The 16,720-nt window shown below is 44.0% G+C and overlaps 2 protein-coding genes across 4 annotated transcripts; both read right to left on the bottom strand.

Annotated features, from left to right (window-relative positions):
- On the bottom strand, positions 4,127–7,906 carry LOC8057486 (pentatricopeptide repeat-containing protein At4g39952, mitochondrial). 3 transcript variants are annotated; one of them, XM_021463696.1, is made up of 3 exons: positions 4,735–7,906; positions 4,585–4,618; positions 4,127–4,404 (listed from the first exon to the last, which is right to left on the bottom strand). In XM_021463696.1, exon 1 carries the CDS (start codon positions 7,645–7,647, stop codon positions 5,329–5,331), a length of 2,319 nt encoding a protein of 772 aa, XP_021319371.1. In that variant the 5' UTR covers positions 7,648–7,906; the 3' UTR covers positions 4,127–4,404; positions 4,585–4,618; positions 4,735–5,328. The 3 variants fall into 3 exon arrangements, with proteins under 3 accessions (XP_021319371.1, XP_002447977.1, XP_021319372.1); XM_002447932.2 differs by having other exon boundaries at positions 4,585–4,623; XM_021463697.1 differs by lacking the exons at positions 4,127–4,404; positions 4,585–4,618 and having other exon boundaries at positions 6,641–6,812; positions 6,883–7,906.
- On the bottom strand, positions 8,048–13,001 carry LOC8057487 (betaine aldehyde dehydrogenase 1). The gene is made up of 15 exons (XM_002447933.2): positions 12,717–13,001; positions 12,432–12,574; positions 11,529–11,609; positions 11,285–11,433; positions 10,551–10,643; positions 10,348–10,471; positions 10,169–10,234; positions 9,924–9,993; positions 9,671–9,747; positions 9,476–9,589; positions 9,126–9,203; positions 8,900–9,051; positions 8,742–8,802; positions 8,510–8,616; positions 8,048–8,400 (listed from the first exon to the last, which is right to left on the bottom strand). The coding sequence occupies exons 1-15, from the start codon at positions 12,829–12,831 to the stop codon at positions 8,310–8,312; spliced, it is 1,521 nt and encodes a 506-aa protein (XP_002447978.2). The 5' UTR covers positions 12,832–13,001; the 3' UTR covers positions 8,048–8,309.

Below are 16,720 nucleotides of genomic sequence, written 5' to 3' on the forward strand. Positions count from 1 at the left end.
AACTGCAAGCAAACCTTCGTGTTTTGTCTTATAACGCCAGGTCTGGTTTAGTTCTAAAAAATTTCGTAAAATAGAAATAGTAGTACTTTCGTTTGTATTTGATAAATATTATTTAATTATAGACTAACTAGACTCAAAAGATTCGTCTCGTCAATTCCGACCAAACTGTGCAATTAGTTTTTATTTTCATCTATATTTAATACTCCATGCATACGTCTAAAAATTTTGATGTGACGGGGAATCTGAAAATTTTTGCAAAGTTTTTGAGGAACTAAACAAGGCCCCAGTCTCAATATATGTTTCATGAGAGTGTCATGCACATTAAATAGAATATCACATAAGTAAAATTGCTGACTTGGCAGGGTCATTAAATAAAAGAGTTTCATCAGATGAGAGAGGAGTTTCATCCTCATAAAACTCTTGTGGCTTGGTTACCTAGTTTATAGTTTTGGTAACTGTGCTATGAAACTATGCATCGAGACTGACCTAAAGGGGTGTTTGTGCTCCACGTTTTTCAGCTCTCCTCCACGTTTTTTAGCCAAACAGTTTCAGCTCCATGCACTCAGTTCGAGAAAAAAGGGTGGAGTTGTGAAAGCACCTAAAGAGGTACTCCACGAACTCCAGTTTTTTTAGAGCTGCTCCATAGTGGAGTTTGTGGAGCAGAGTTTATGGAGTAGTGCCAAACACCCCCTAAATTCCTTCAAATTCAAATGAGGGACTCACGTCCATATTTTATCCCCCTAATAGCCTGTTCGCTTGGCTAATGGTTATGGTTACAAATATTATTCGTTAATCTGTTGTAAAAAGATACTATTAAATAACTAACAGATTCAACGGTTAAATTCAAACAAACAAACTATAAATCTATCTCCTAATATTTTCCTACTTTACACTGTATTGCTATGAGCTTTGTTCATTGATCCCACTTGTCTCATAAGAGAAAAGGAGGAAGAGAGAAAAGGATGAGGATCTCCTACGTCTATGACTTCATAAGAGAGATCTCGGAGTCCCTTGTCCATCGGGGCTTGAATAGTGGCTTGGTTGGAGAAATTTTTTATATATTTGAGCTCTTAAAATAGGATGAAAGGTTCAGAGCTGCTCTAAGGGCTTATTTGTTTTATCCCTAAAATCAAGGAATTGATTTGGATTGGAGGAGACTAAGAAGGATTTGACCTATAGACGAGTGTTGCTGCACTTTTTTATATATTTTTATTGGCAGACGTACACATGCATTACAATGAAACCCAATAGTATAAAAGTTAGACTATGTCATCATTAGATGCGAGTTTAATGCAGTTCATGAGTTATAACCACGTACGAGATACGGAGTACAGAGGGCGTGACCCAATAATATTGGAAACAAATCTTATATGTATCATCACTAGCATCTAGTTATTCTAACTTATATAAGTGTGCCATAATTCCGGAGCAAATAAAAAAAACCTCGACAGAAACAAATATCCACTCTTTAAGATGGGGTGGAAATAAAAAATGGAATGTTTTTTTTGGTTAAGATAGGGAAAGAAACTCCCTATTATTAAGGTAACTAGGTAAAGGTGGTCAAAAAAATATTTTCCTCTATTTTCGTTTACTTATCACCAACCTTTTTCTGTAGCAAAATTGACTATCTATTTTTTTCTACAAAATCTTAGATACTTCAATGTATATAACACTAACGAAGTATGTTTAATAAAAAGAATTATATATGTGAAAACTTGATGTATCTAAAAAAATTTTTGTAGAAAAAAAACATATGGTCAAAATTACTAAAGTAAAAGTTCAATGACAAGTAAATGAAAATGGAGGTAGTAAATTTTTGGATCCTAAATATTATATATATATTACTAAGGCCCTGTTTGACTGGATTGGTAACTTTATTGTTTATCACATTAAATGTTTGAACACATGCATGAAATATTATATATAGACTATTTATAAAAATAAAAACACAATTAGAGAATAGTTTGTGAGATAAATTTTTTAAACCTAATTAGTTTATAATTTGATACTAATTGTTAAATAAAACAAAAAAACTTCTATCCATATTAAACTTTAACACCCAAACTAAAAACCCACTAAGTTAACGAGGGGTATTTTTGTGAGGATCTTTTCTTTGGCTCGTGGTGAACGGTGTTTTTGTTGTCTTTAACGAGAAAAGGCGTGGTAACGTGCGGCGCGTTTGCGACGTCGCGGGCCGTTGCGACCATCCGTTGGTAGATGGTCGGCGCCGAGGATTTTAACGAAGAGCATCAATTCCGAGGGAAGGTGAGTCGGCAGAAGGTGCTAGAAGCTTCAGGTCGTGGTCCTCACGTGATCAAGCGGCATCAGTGCTTATATCTGATTTTTCTTGAACATATAAGGTTTTGTTTAGTTCCCACCGAGTCCCGTTGATAAGCATTAAATATAAAAAAAAATAATTAATTATACATTTTGCATGTAAACTATTAGACGAATCTTTTAGACCTAATAGTTAATAATTAGCTATAATTGTTCATAATTGTTACAATATCATACATGTGTTAATGACAGATTATTTATGCTTAATAAATTTATCTCACGGATATTTTATGAAATATCTGATGTGCCTTAAAAAACTTTTCACTTATAAACTAAGCCCTTGTTCAGTTTCTAAAAAAATTTGGTTTGTAACACTTTCCTTTTTATTTGGTAAATATTGTCCAATTATGGACTAACTAAGCTCAAAAGATTCATCTCGTAATTTACAATAAACTGTACAATTAGTTATTATTTTTATCTATATTTAGTGCTCTATACATGTACTGAAAGATTCGATGTGACGGGGAATCTTAAAAATTTTTAGAAACTAAACAAGGCCTAAACAAGTTTAGTTCACCCCAAAAACCAAAAACTTTTCAAGATTTCTCGTCACATCGAATCTTATGGTATATGCATAGAGTATTAAAAATAGATGAAAATAAAAATTAATTACACAGTTTGCCTATAAATTACGAGACGAATCTTTTAAACCTAGTTACTTCATGATTGGACAATGTTTGTCAAATAAAAATAAAAATGCTACAGTTCAAAATCCAAAAACTTTTTAAATCTAAACAAGACCTAAAGGAGGAGCTGATATTTTTTGTTCTGTTGATGAAGGGGTTATCTTTTCCTATGGTCAAGAAAGATAGAGATGCAGGCTTCTCGAGCAAGGTTTGTGAAGATACACTATGGCCTTGTTTACTTCACAACAAAAACCAAAAAGTTTTCAAGATTCTCTGTCACGTCGAATCTTTCGGCACATACATGAAGCATTAAATATAGACGAAAATAAAAACTAATTACACAGTTCAACTGTAAATCGCGAGGCGAATCTTTTGATTCTAGTTAGTCCATAATTAGACAATATTTGACACAAACAAACGAAAGCGCTACAGTAGCGAAATTTAAAATCTTTTAGCATCTAAACAAGGCCTATGCATATCATGAATATGAATATGCCATTTGTATTTACAAGGTGTCAGCTTGCATTATATTCTTTCAGGCCCGCGCGACGAATCCAAGACGTGTTCAGTCAGCCATACCATACGTCATCAACAGACAGCCTAAAAGAACGACAAGTTGGTCAGACATTTTCAGCTGTGTTGCCACGGGTAGCCGAGTGGTGCCAGTTACGGATCATCGCGTTCATGACTTCTCATCTCACCCTCGTCAACCAGGACCACTACTTCATCTCAGTGCCGACGTTTGCTCCCGCTGGTACCAGTGCCACTGCTAGCTCTGCCTCTGCATCAACGTGGGCCTTATTTAATTCACCCGAAATCCAAAAAGTTTTCAAGATTCTCCGTCACATCGAATCTTACGGCACATGCATGAAGCATTAAATATAGACGAAAACAAAAACTAATTACATAGTTTGTCTGTAAATCGCGAGACGAATTTTTTAATCTTAGTTAATTCATGATTGGACAATATTTGTCAAATAAAAACGAAAGTGCCACGGTAGCGAAATCCTAATTTTTTTTGAAACTAATAACAAGGCCGTGGCATCAAAGGCACGTGAAAATGGGTTCCAATATCCAACCCTACTCCTACCTCATAATTCTGGATGGCGACATGCCCTTCCCTGCAGGAAGTTTCTGTGCTCCTACATCAAGACAGCCAGACAGGAGAAAGAGGAGAGTATCACCCATTAAGATTTTTCCGTTCAATGATCGCCCAATAAATTGATGCAACAGAATCAAGTGGTGAAGAACCAAACCAGCAGCTACAGAAGATCAATCATGAATGATGCTAGTTGATCGTCAGGAATGCAGGAACGCGTGGACGAATGCTTAAGAAATCAGAGATGATGATTGTGATACTACTGTCGTGGGTTCTGACTTCCTTTATGTTCCCTAGCATTTGCATGCGCTCCTTTGTGTTTTGTCATGACTCACAAGGACTCTGCAAAATGCATTTCCCTGATTATTCGAAGGCAATATTTAAATTAGCAGTTAAAAGAAATGGCAGCCACGCCAAACAATGTATCACGAGGACAAAAGTATAGGGCAAACTGGACGCGGCCATAACAAACAATGCATCACATGAGAAAAGTAACAGGGTTAATTGGATTTGCAACTGAACCTGGAGAAGTGTTTGCTCCATCACACCACCATGTCTAATCTGCCAATAAATAATAGTGTAAATAGCATAAAAAATACTGAAACAGATAATGAAGCTACGAGGATTACAGATAGAATATAAAAAATTAGACCCACGGGCAGAACGAGTTACCTTATCATAAGCAGTCGGGTACAATTTCAGATGTGTCATTCTTTTGCAACTGACAACTGTCAACTGTAGCAAGATAACACTAGCACCATAATCATGGCAAAAAATGTAGCGATCAGTACTTCTTACAGCAAACTGCAATAGTGACACTGACACTATTATCATGGCCAAATAATATCGACCAGTCGTGCTTCTTCAGCCAGAATCATTGCGAAATCTACAAGCGATGCATCTGCTATATATGCCAGCCTGGCGCACAGGTCTATTATGTGCAGAGTCACAACTTTAACCGAGTGATTTCCACATCTATTTAAATTAGCATCTTGTGTGTTCTCCAAAAGCAGCACGGTCACCTGTTTTATGGCCTTATAACTTCTATGATGTAATCATTCACATATATTGCTTCCGAGACAATCTTACTTCATGCCATTCAAATAATCCATATGCCCAAATCTTCCAAGCATTTACCTAAGATTAGTGCTAACAAACAAATAGTTTCATTCATCAGCAAATTTGTACTTCTGTCTACGAGACCACTATCTGTTTTTGCAAAAGAATGTAATTATGAGTAAGGAAGGAGCATAACTGAAATTGATGTCACCCACAATAATCAACTGCACTCCAACCTGCACCTTTTTGAACTCCATGATTCTTCATCGCTTCCCTAAGTTTCTCTATCTCATCCCATTTTTTAGCACTGCCATAAGAATTAGATATTAAAATGTAATATCCCTCATTTTCTGCGTCAGAAGCAAATGCCTTTTTTGCAATCCTTAAACCCATCTCAAAGTCATCATGCAATTTGCAGGCACTAAGCAAAGTTCCCCATATCCCGCCATCAGGTTCTACTGGCATGGCTAAAACCATATCTTCTGCTTCTTGGAGATGCCCAGATTTCCCTAGAAGATCCACCATGCAGGCGTAATGCTTCAGGTTAGGCTCAAGTGAGTATTTTCCCATTCTTGTGAACAGCTGCCTGCCCTCCTCAAGAAGCCCTGAATGGCAGCAAGCAGATAGAATAGCAAGAAAGGTGACACCATTAGGCTTAATACTTCCTCCTTCCATCTTACCAAATAATTCTAATGCTTGTTTTGCTTCTCCATGCATCCCGTACCCTGATATCATAACATTCCATGCAACAACATCATGTTGAAGCATAGAATCAAAAATCCTTCTTGCAGTTCCAAGCTGCCCACATTTAGCATACATGTCAATAAGTGCTGTGTTGATAGATACATCATAGTCCCACCCCATTTCTTTAACGTAAGAATGTATCTTCTCTCCACGTTCCAACGCAACCAAGTTTGCACAAGCTGAAATGACAGTGATCAAGGTTGTTGAGTTGGGTGTCAAGCCTTCAGTGAGCATTTGATCATACAGCGACACCGCAGTATTTGAATGTCCCAGATGAGCATAGCTAGATATCAGTGTATTCCATGTGACAACATCCCCCTTCAGTTTGGCCAGGCCAAATATTTTGCATGCATGATCAAACTTTCCGCACCTCCCATACATGCCTATTAAAACATTTGCAACTGATGAATCCTCATCAAGCCAGTGCTTGATTGAATAACAGTGTGCTGATCGACCTAGTCTTAGTTCCACTAGCCGTGAGCAAGAAGAGATTGCAGAAACCAAGCTGTTGGCATCACACAGGAATTCATATGTATCTCTGAACTGCATCTCACGATACAGCTCCAAGCATTTGACATCACATCCAGCTTTGCAATATCCTACAATCATCAAGTTCCATGAATCCGCATCTCGTTGATGTAACAATCTAAAAACTCTGCCTGCATTGTCCACCAATTCAAATTTTCCATACATTGATATCAAAGCATTTCCAACCAAAACATTATCTCCAAAGTTTCTCTTCATTATAACCGCATGAAATGCCTTCCCTCCGTGTACATTACCACTGTTACCCAACCCAGAGAGCAGACAACTAACCAGAACATCATCTGGCTGCAGACCTGACTCCATCATCTCCTGGAACAACTCCATAGCCTCCCTGATAAGCCCTCTCCAGCAGTATATTCCAATCAAACTTGTCCAGGAAACCACGTCTTTCTCTGGCAACTCTGGGAATAAAGAGCATGCATCCTCAGTGCTGTGACACTTCGAGTACATAGAGAAGAGGGCAGAAATTACCATGGGGGAATCGCCAACCCCAACCTTCACTGCATACCCATGCAAGCATCTACCAGAATTCAGCTCATCTAGCACCCCGCACGCCTCCAAGCCACTCTCCATCGTCCGTGAGTTCGGTCTCGCCTTGCCATCACCCGCAAGCCTGACCATCTCTACCAGATAGCGCAAACCATCTCCACACTCCCCGTTTCGCACGCACCCGGATACCACCGCGGTCCACGCAACCACATCCCTCTCGCGCATTTCCTCGAACAGCTTCACGGCGTCTCTGACGACACCGCACCTAGCGTACATGTACACCAGAGACGATGGGACTGCGACGGAGCCGCCATCGACGGCGAGGAGGCCGTATCTGACGCAGTACGCGTGCACGGAGGCGCCGACGCCGAGCGCGCCGAGCTCGGCGGCAGCGGAGGCGGCGAGCGGCACGGTGAAGGGGGAAGGCCGCGCGGAAGAGGCGAGCATGCGGCGGTGGGCGTTGAGCGCGGCCACGAAGTCTGAGGCGCAGTGGTGGGTGCGGATGAGGGAGTTCCAGAGGAATGCGTCGGGGCGGGGGCAAGCCGAGAAGGCGAGCGCCGCGAGCCCGGGGCGCCCCGCGGAGGAGTAGGCGGAGACGAGCTTTGCGACGATGTCGGGGCGTTGGGAGAGGCCCGAGGTGACGGCGAGCGCGTGGACGCGAAGTAGCTCGGGCACCGGCGAGGGAGACGGCGACGAGAGGAAGCGGGAGAGGACGGCAATAGGGGTCGCGGCTTGGGGCGGCGTCATTTGATCGCGCGTTCGAATAGTTCACCCGTCACCCGTAGCCAGAATTCAGAAACGGATGCTCTAAGATAAGAATTCGGAAACAAGTCACGTACTCAGACAGTCACAATGACATACCCATAGGTGGGCTTCGATTCAAAAGAATGTATTTTTGAATGCATAATCTGATCCTAGTTGACTATAGAAAAACTTCCAATTTTTTTTTTAAAAAAAAGGAGAGGAAAAACTCCGAAGCGTACTAAGTTTTTTTTTGTTAAATAGTTAAAAATGAATCCTTGTGATGCTGCTGTTTCTTTTAGCTGATGCTGATTTGTTGTGACTTGTGAGGGAAAAAACACTGTTCTGAAGAATAGGCCTGATTTTTTGGCTAATAAGCTCAAGCACAGAGTGTATACGAATTGTAAAATAATATTAGCAAGTCTTAAGATTATCCAATTATCTTTATTAACTTCGAATGATAAGAATGCAGACTAACAACCCATGATACTAGTATAGTACTCTTCAGTCCTGAATCCTATAGTAGTAGTGCAAGTAGAAGCAACTTTCTCATCAGAGAGCTTTTATTTACGAGCACTGTACTATACATAAGCTCCTGTCCATGAACAGGACTGATGCTGTCTTCAGTTAATGATGATGCGCTCCATTCTCCTGGAATGAATGCCCCTTCACAGCTTGGATGGAGGCTGGTACCATCCCCACGGTTCATCCGAGCAATACTTGGTGACTTGCTTCACGGTCATGTAGTTATCAAGGCCCCTGAAAGCAATAGTGAAGGCAATTCAGGTGATGCAACTTACAAAACCTTTGCTTAGGGAGTATAATAGCTACAATTTGCGCAATTTTTTACACTGCAGTCAACACTCACCATTCTCCGAGCTCCCGACCAAAACCGCTCCGCTTGTTCCCTCCCCATGGAGCTTGGACGAAGCATGGTTGCGAGCAGTTTATCCAAATAATGCCAGATTGAAGAGCCTGCAGACGACAAATTTAAAATGTGTTATGGTATCTAATACTTCCATCAAATTATAGTTTTAACAGCTTTGCAAGTAAACAGGAGGTCAAATCAATGTCCAGGTCATACTTCCACTTTCAGTTACCTTTGAAATGCGCTCGCACCTCTCTTGATCATCGGAGATCACGGCACCAGCTAAACCATACCTGAAAAGAGTTTGTGCAGGTAGTGAATGAACAATATAAGCATCAAAGGTTTCTTTTCTAATTTCTAGTGCTATAAAATCAAGCAAAAATGACTCACTGAGTATCATTTGCAAGTTCCACAGCTTCACTCTCTCTCCTGAATTCTTTAACGCAGATGACAGGTCCAAAGACTTCCTCTCGCCAAATTTGCATTGACGTACTAATATCTGTTATAATTGTAGGTTCAAGAAAGAACCCTCTTTTGAGATGCTGCCAATTCATCAATGTAGCTTGGATCAATGGCTGAGAAACCAAAATGAGGCAATGAAATTAAGGATGCTTACCTGTGGTCGGGCACCTCCATACAGAATTGTGGCACCTTCACTTCTTGCAGTTGAGATGAACTTCTTTATCTTTTCGTACTGAATAAAACAAGGATTTAAAATGTTCAGAGTTGTGGATGACACATGCAATTGGGTTATGTCCATAATGTTCTATGTTGATTTCAAAAATATAAATGAATAAAATTACTTTTTTTGAAAGGGTGATGTGCAAAGAATCATTTGCTAACTCTTTCCTGGCTATCCATTTAATTTGGACATAATATCCTCATTGAAGTATTTACATAATAAAAAAAAGGTACATCTCTGCAACAGAACTTCAACAAGTTTGATATGCCTCGTTTTTACATCACCTGTCCTTCACTGACAACTGAACCCAGTCTGCAGCCTTCCTCCAGTGGATCTGAGACTTTTATATTCTTTGCCCATGCAACCAATCTATCCAAGAATTTCTTTGCAATTTTCTCCTGTATTAGAAATAACTTGGTGTGATTTCATGTATCAGAAGATGACTTGATCTGCCCAAAACAGCTAGAAGAAATACATACATGCAGCAGTAGACGAGAAGTAGCACTGCAGACTTGACCAGCATTTGCGAAGATCCCAAACATGGTCCATTCAACAGCTATTTTCAATCCAGTTATAACTTAGTACAGCTAACAAACTTGTGATAATATATGTAAAATTGACTTTTGCACTTCCATAATGCTATAAACCTTATGAATTGAGCTGAAAATAGATTGATTTTTGAAACATTAGATAAAATAAAAATAGGGGCATAGTGCAACATGAGGAAGAGACCTTTGTCAATGTCACGAATGTCATCAAAGACAATAAGAGGACTTTTGCCACCAAGCTCTAATGAAACAGGCTGTTGAAGATTACAATAAACAATGAATAAGGATTCTGTTATACAGGTACATAATTTGAAGATTTCTTGCATCAATGGATCCACAATGATCAAGTTGATGGAAAGTTAATTTAGGAACTGGAAATTTGCTGAGAAAGGATGGCAGCTAAATATAGAGAAAAAAAAGAGAACAAACCTTAACCATTTGGGCAGCTGAAGTCATTATCCTCTTACCAGTTTCTGTACTTCCAGTAAAAGCAATCTACAACATGGATGCGTAATTTTGATAAGTTTATGATTTGACAGTAATTATTTCAATCAAGTGATGCTTAACAGCATATGTACTCATTGAAAAAGAGGTATGATTGTCTTGACCTTATCCACATGGGGATGTGAGGATAATGGAGCACCAGCTTCAGGGCCCAGACCAGTAATTACATTGAAGACACCTGGTGGTAGGCCTATTTCCATACATATTGCACCAAGCTCTAAGCAACTCCTGAATTTTAAAAGATTTTATTCCCAGCTCCGAGGATAAAACAACTGCTCAAGTAACTTGAAAAGCATCAAAGCCTTACACAGAAGCCAATTCTGAAGGCTTTAATACAGCTGTACACCCAGCAGCCAAGGCAGGTGCGACCTTCCAAGTTGCCATCAACAGAGGATAGTTCCTTCATTTACACGAGAAAGATAAGGGTTAGAATGATCATCTGATAAACTCATTGTTCATGTGCAAAGCACAAACATAAACGATAGTAGTTCTAGCCTTTTAGGATGCATGTGAAGGTGCACGTGTGAGTGATGGGGTTAACATATTCCTAACCTGTAGAGGGCTCAACAATTGATAAATGAGCATAATAATGACTAAAAGGCTGGTATATGGCCCAAGGGGCTTCGAGAAGAAAAGGCACATTTCTAGCTGATCATGTTGTGCTTTTCTTGGATATAAGAGAGGTCAAAAGAACCAATTTCAGTTACCATGGAAGCAGCTACTAGCTTCAAATATGTTAAACTATGAAATACAAAAGCGAACAAATTTAAAATGCACTGGAATACATATTAACAGGTTTTGCTCTGATAGGACTCAGAATGTTCGCTTGTTTGACATGGATAAATGAAAGCATGTGGTAAAGATAGAAAATAAATAATCACTCTGGTTTAACCACATAACAACTGACCTTAAGAAGAAAATGAGCCATGGAATGTAGAAATAGAATCAGCATATGCTCATGAACTGAAAAACTAGAAGCATACAATGAAATGTTGGAAAACTTGTTGAATTAAGGTGCTTGAATGAAAGCAGATGTCATACCAAGGAGTGATCAGTCCAACAACCCCAATGGGTTCTTTAAGTACATATGACTTGAAGTTTTCCATAGGCAGAGAGATTGGTGAACGTTGCTTCCCATCTAAAGCTTCCGCCAGATCAGCATAGTACTCAAAGCATGCAGCGACATCATCCTAATATAAAATGTTAAAACATTGATTAAAACATGGATCATCTTCTTTCTCCAGACACAACAAACATCATAGTGCAAAATGCAAACTGAAGCTACCATGTCTGCACTTGCTTCATCCAGAGGTTTCCCAGAATCAAGTGTCTCCAGCAAAGCCAGCTCAGATTTCCTATCTTTAATCTGCACCCAGCAACAAACATTTCAAGAAAATTACTGCCAGATAAAACAACCGTGGCAGTTAACAGAAAGAAAACAATCAGACGTTTTCCTCATGATAACAGATGTCCATTTTTGCCAACTTTTTCTGCTGAGTTACACTGGTTAGACCGTTGAAGTCCGGGGGGGTCAAATGGTCAATGAAAACCCTGTCACTGGTCCAGGTTCAAAGGCTGGCACAAACTTCTTAAGGACAAAATCAGGATGACGTCCCTCCCCCTGGTCGAGTCTTTTAACAGATGCCCATTTAAAATGCAGTAAACAGCATTAACTAGTAAGCTTTCGACATGCGTCCATAATTTCGACTACAAAAGACAATCTACAGACAATTTCAGTGTCATAGCATGGCACATAGCAGGAAAAATATTGTCCATAGGAGCCTGCATTGTTGCAATCCTGCTAGGCAGCTAAGGCTTCTACTCTACAATATGAGATTAATAGACCAAGATTAAGGTATCTACTTTAGTAGGCCAAAGATTAAGGTATCTGATATAAAGCTACAACCACACCCCTTGTAGATGTTCATACACAACAAATCAACCTAACCAGTAACCAAGAGGTGTAAAAAGAAATCAGATACTGGCCAAATAAAAGAGGAGACATTTGACAATCGCTCAACAGTCATGCATCTCACGTTTTTGTTTTTCCCAATAGCGATCTCTATGGACTCCAAAAAACACTAGACAAGAGCAACCTTCCTAGTCGCCCCCAAAACTAACTATGTTCACACACCAGCTAGATGTTCACGGGATATGGTTGTGAGTTGTGATAGGACAAGGTTGGCACCTTGGCGGCGATCGCTCTGAGAAAGTTGGCTCGCATGGCCCCAGAGGCACGCGACCAGTGCCTCCCGCCGTCGCGGGAGAACGCGTCCCGCGCCGCGGCGACCGCGATCTCCACGTCCTCCGCCGTGCCCGCCGGGATGTCGCCTTCGCGGATACCGATCAGTGATTACCACCACAACAAAAAGGTCGAGTTCAGTACGGTGCTTGGCTGCTTGCTAGGCTGCTGCAGGTACGACGTCAAAGCGATCGGAGAGAGGGGGGGGGGGGGGCGCGGGCAAGCACGAACCGATGGTGGCCTCCGTGGCCGGGTTGACGACGGGGAGGCGGCGCCCGAGGCACGGCTCCCTCCAGGCCCCGCCAATGAAGAGGCCGCGCCGGGGGACCGTCTGCGGCGGCGCCATGGCGATGCGGTGGACTGGAGACGAGAGGACAGAGGAGTGACCTGCTGCCGCCGCCGCCGCCGCCTTTCAGGTTGGCCTGCGCGTGCCCTCCGGTGACTGTTTGGTGGCCGACCTGTAGCAGGCTAGCAGCTCCGCTGTGCTACTTTTTGATCTGGACTCCGGTCGCCGTGCTTTGCAATCGATCGATTATTTTAAAAGGGGCAACGGATCTAGTGCAAACTCATTTCCCGTGCAAACTGTGCAAACTCTAATCTGGATCGCAGGATGTTGATCAAGGGGGCACATGAGAGAGGTGGAAGGAGAGGTTTGTAAAAGTGTGATTAAGAGCGGACGGTTAAGTGCAAAATTACCCAATCTATCTGTGCCCCTTGGATCAACATCCTGTGGTCCAGATTAGAGTTTGCACAGTTTGCACGAAAGATAAGTTTGCACTAGATCCGTTGCCATTTTAAAATGGAGTATATTGGCGAAGGATATGTTGGGCGAAGAGGTGACCCACCTGCCATGTGATGAAGGATATCTATCTTGGCGCACGCGCACGTTGTCGCGTACGGGCACGCATGCCTCGCCAGTCCACCACCCGTGCACGGTGGCACGGCTTCGGTGGGCGTGTGAGTGGTGCGGAGCCCACCATGCACCAGCGTCGCCATCCCTCCGCGACTTTTTGTGATTTGTCTACAGCTCAGCACCGTCTCCGGTGACAGTAAAGCAGCACAGTGGGCGGAAAGGCTAATCTCTCTGGGGAATTTGATGTTGCCAGTTTATAGAAACAATCGTGTGGTAGTAGTAGATCGCTTTCTGCTTGGCTTGCTACTGTTTAGCGGCAATGTTTTTTTTCTCGAATACGCAAAAGGTTTGCGCATCGTTGCATTAAGTAGAAGGAATGTTTACAGGTGCGCTTTAGCGCTGAGTACAGACGGCGAGGAGTGGGGGGTGTTTTAATAGCAATAAACATTACAACTGACACCTTCTCCCCCCCCCCCCTCCTCTCAAAAGGAAAGCGGACTACTCACGAATCAAACAACCAAGGTGCCGGGCTCCTCCTTCGATCCAAAGGTCGGCGTTGGCCCTGATGGTGCTCAGTAGCTGTGTAATGTCGGAGGATGCGTTACGAAAGCATCGAGCGTTACGCTCCTTCCAGATCTCCCAGGCTACTAATGCGAATAGGGTGTCGGCTCCTTTTTGACGTTCACCGTGCCAGCGCAACCTCCAGTGGTCCCACCATGCCATTAGGGTCTCATCACCAACCAGGGATGCGTCGACTCCAAGAACTGATAGTATGGTCCACCAGACCTGCCGTGAGAACGAGCAAGAAGCCACGATATGATCGATAGTCTCTGGGTCTTGATCGCAGAGGTAGCAACTGTCGACGGCTTGCAGGCCGTGGCGTCGCCTCCTGTCCGCAGTCCAATGCCGACCTCTGATGGCGAGCCAAAGGAAGATCTTAACTCGTAGTGGCGCCTAAATTTTCCATATCCTCGAGCAGCCGCGCACCGGGAGGGAGGCCGCAAGGAGAGCACGGTAGGCTGACTTAGCTGAATATTGGCTGTCTGGTGTCCATCTCCAGACGAGAGAGTCCTCCCCGACACTCAACTGGCACTGTGAGACCGCATCCCACAACTTCAAGTAATCCGGGAAGGCCGCGGAGGTGATCCCTCCCGAAATCTGGCGAACCCACGCACGCGCTGTGAGTCCTTCGGCGACCGTTGTAGACTTGATATCCGCTGACTGACGAAGGCCAAGAGAGCGGGGGCGATGTCCTTGACTGACTGTGTCTGGATCCACTTCCCCGTCCAGAAATGTGTTGAGCGCCCATTAACGAGCACAGTGTACGTCGAGGCATTGAAGAATGCTCGAACTTCTTTGGAGGATGCAATGGGTAGACTGGACCACGCCCTGTCTTGATCCACCTTCTGTAGCCAAAGCCATCTGGTTTGCAGGGCGATGGATGTGAGTCGCAGATCAGGGATGCCCAGACCCCCCAGTTCCGTTGGTCGACAAACAATGGGCCACGCGACCATGCATTTCCCCCTAACTGAGCCTTCTTTCCCCGTCCACAGGAACCTGCGGCAAATGTTGTTGATTTCGTCTAATGCCTAGGGTGGGAGGCCGTCCGCAATGATGGTGTAAATGGGAATGGCGGAGAGGACGGACTTGATCCAGATGAGCCTGCCGCTCCTCGCCATGAGCGGCCCATGGCAGCTCGGAAGCCTTCTTTCGATGACGTCTATGGTGGACTGAATCCGCGCTTTTGGGATTTTTTTGGTACTCAGCGGCAAACCAAGGTACGTGATGGGGAAGTCGGCTCGGCAGCAGCCCAGCACCTCCTGCAGCTGCGGCAGGATGTCCTGTGGCATGTGGATCGCCGTGATGGAGCATTTGGCAAGGTTGGTGTGCAGTCCGGATGCTTCCCCAAAAATTCTTAGTATTTCCTTGACCGCCCTCGCCTCCGTCACATCCGGGTACATGAACATGATGACGTCGTCGGCGTACAGGCTGCAGTGGTGCCTGATCACCGGCACTCTGATAGGCCTCAGCAAATTCTCCGCTGCGGCCGTCGCGACCAGCCTGGCGAACACTTCCATGGCGATTATGAAAAGCATCGGCGAAAGCGAATCACCTTGGCGGACTCCTCTCCTGTGGCTGATGGCGTTACCCGGTCGACCATTAAGGATTATGCGCGAAGTGGCCGTGGATAGTATTGTGGCTACCCACCGGCGCCAACGTTCGCCGAAGCCGAACGTCTGCAAGGTGTTCAGCAGGAAGGGCCAGGCAACGGTGTCGAATGCTTTGGAAATATCGAGCTTCAGCAGTGCCATGGGGGTCTTTTTTTTCCTGAGGTATACAGCAGCACGCTGGACGAACTTGAAGTTATCGTGAATTGTCCTTCCACGAATGAAGGCGTTCTGGTTCGATGAGATCATGCTTTGTAGCAACGGCGCTAGCCGCGACGCAAGGAGCTTGGACACCAGCTTCCCGAAGCTGTGAATCATCGAAATTGGCCGGTAGTCTCCAGGAGAAGCGGCGTCTGGCTTTTTGGGCAGTAGGATGACCAAGGCGTTGTTCAGCCGTTTGAAGGCGCAGCTGTCTCCGAAAAGGAACGCGTTAACGGCAGCCAGGACATCCAATTTGATATGCGGCCACGATGATTTGTAGAACAGTCCTGTAAAACCGTCCGGCCCTGGGGCCCTATCAGAAGGCATCTCACGCACGGCCACCTCAACCTCCTCCTCGGAGAATGGCATATCCAGTGCGGACAGGTCGGTGGGTGAGATCCCAATCGCTTGGAAGTCGATGGTGAAAGAAGCAGGACCGGCTTGACCAAACACGCCTCGGAAGTGGTCGAAGATGGCCACCTCCATTTCTTCATGTGAGGTGCAGACTGCGCCAGTGTGATCTCTAAGGCGGGTGATCCCGTTCCTGCGTTTCCTGCCCCTGGCCAGCAAGTGGAAGTATTTTGTGTTGGCGTCCCCATCAGCGAGGAAACGAACTCTTGCCCTCTGGCGCGCCATGGTCCGTTCCAGGGACGCGAGGCCTAGGACCTTGAGCTTCAGGTCCTTCCGCAGCTGGTGCTCACTGTCTGAAAGCGCCCGGCGCTCTGCGGACTGGTCCAAGCGTAGGATGATGGAGCGTGCCATCAGCAGCTGCTCCCTTATATTTCCGATCCTGGACGCCGCCCACCGCTGTAGCTCAATTTTTAGATTCCTGAGCAGCTCATCAAGACGGCGCAGTGGATCAGAGGTTGTCGGCGCACATGTCCAGCCTCTGACTACGGCTTCCTGGTATCCCGGCATTTTAGGCCAGAATGATTCGAAGTGGAAGCGCCTCATGTGTTGGATGGACAGCTGCGTCTGCAAGAGGAGTGGACAATGGTCGGAGGCGTCCGACG

This window comes from Sorghum bicolor, chromosome 6, assembly GCF_000003195.3.
Source record: "Sorghum bicolor cultivar BTx623 chromosome 6, Sorghum_bicolor_NCBIv3, whole genome shotgun sequence".
Taxonomy (NCBI): Eukaryota; Viridiplantae; Streptophyta; class Magnoliopsida; order Poales; family Poaceae; genus Sorghum; species Sorghum bicolor.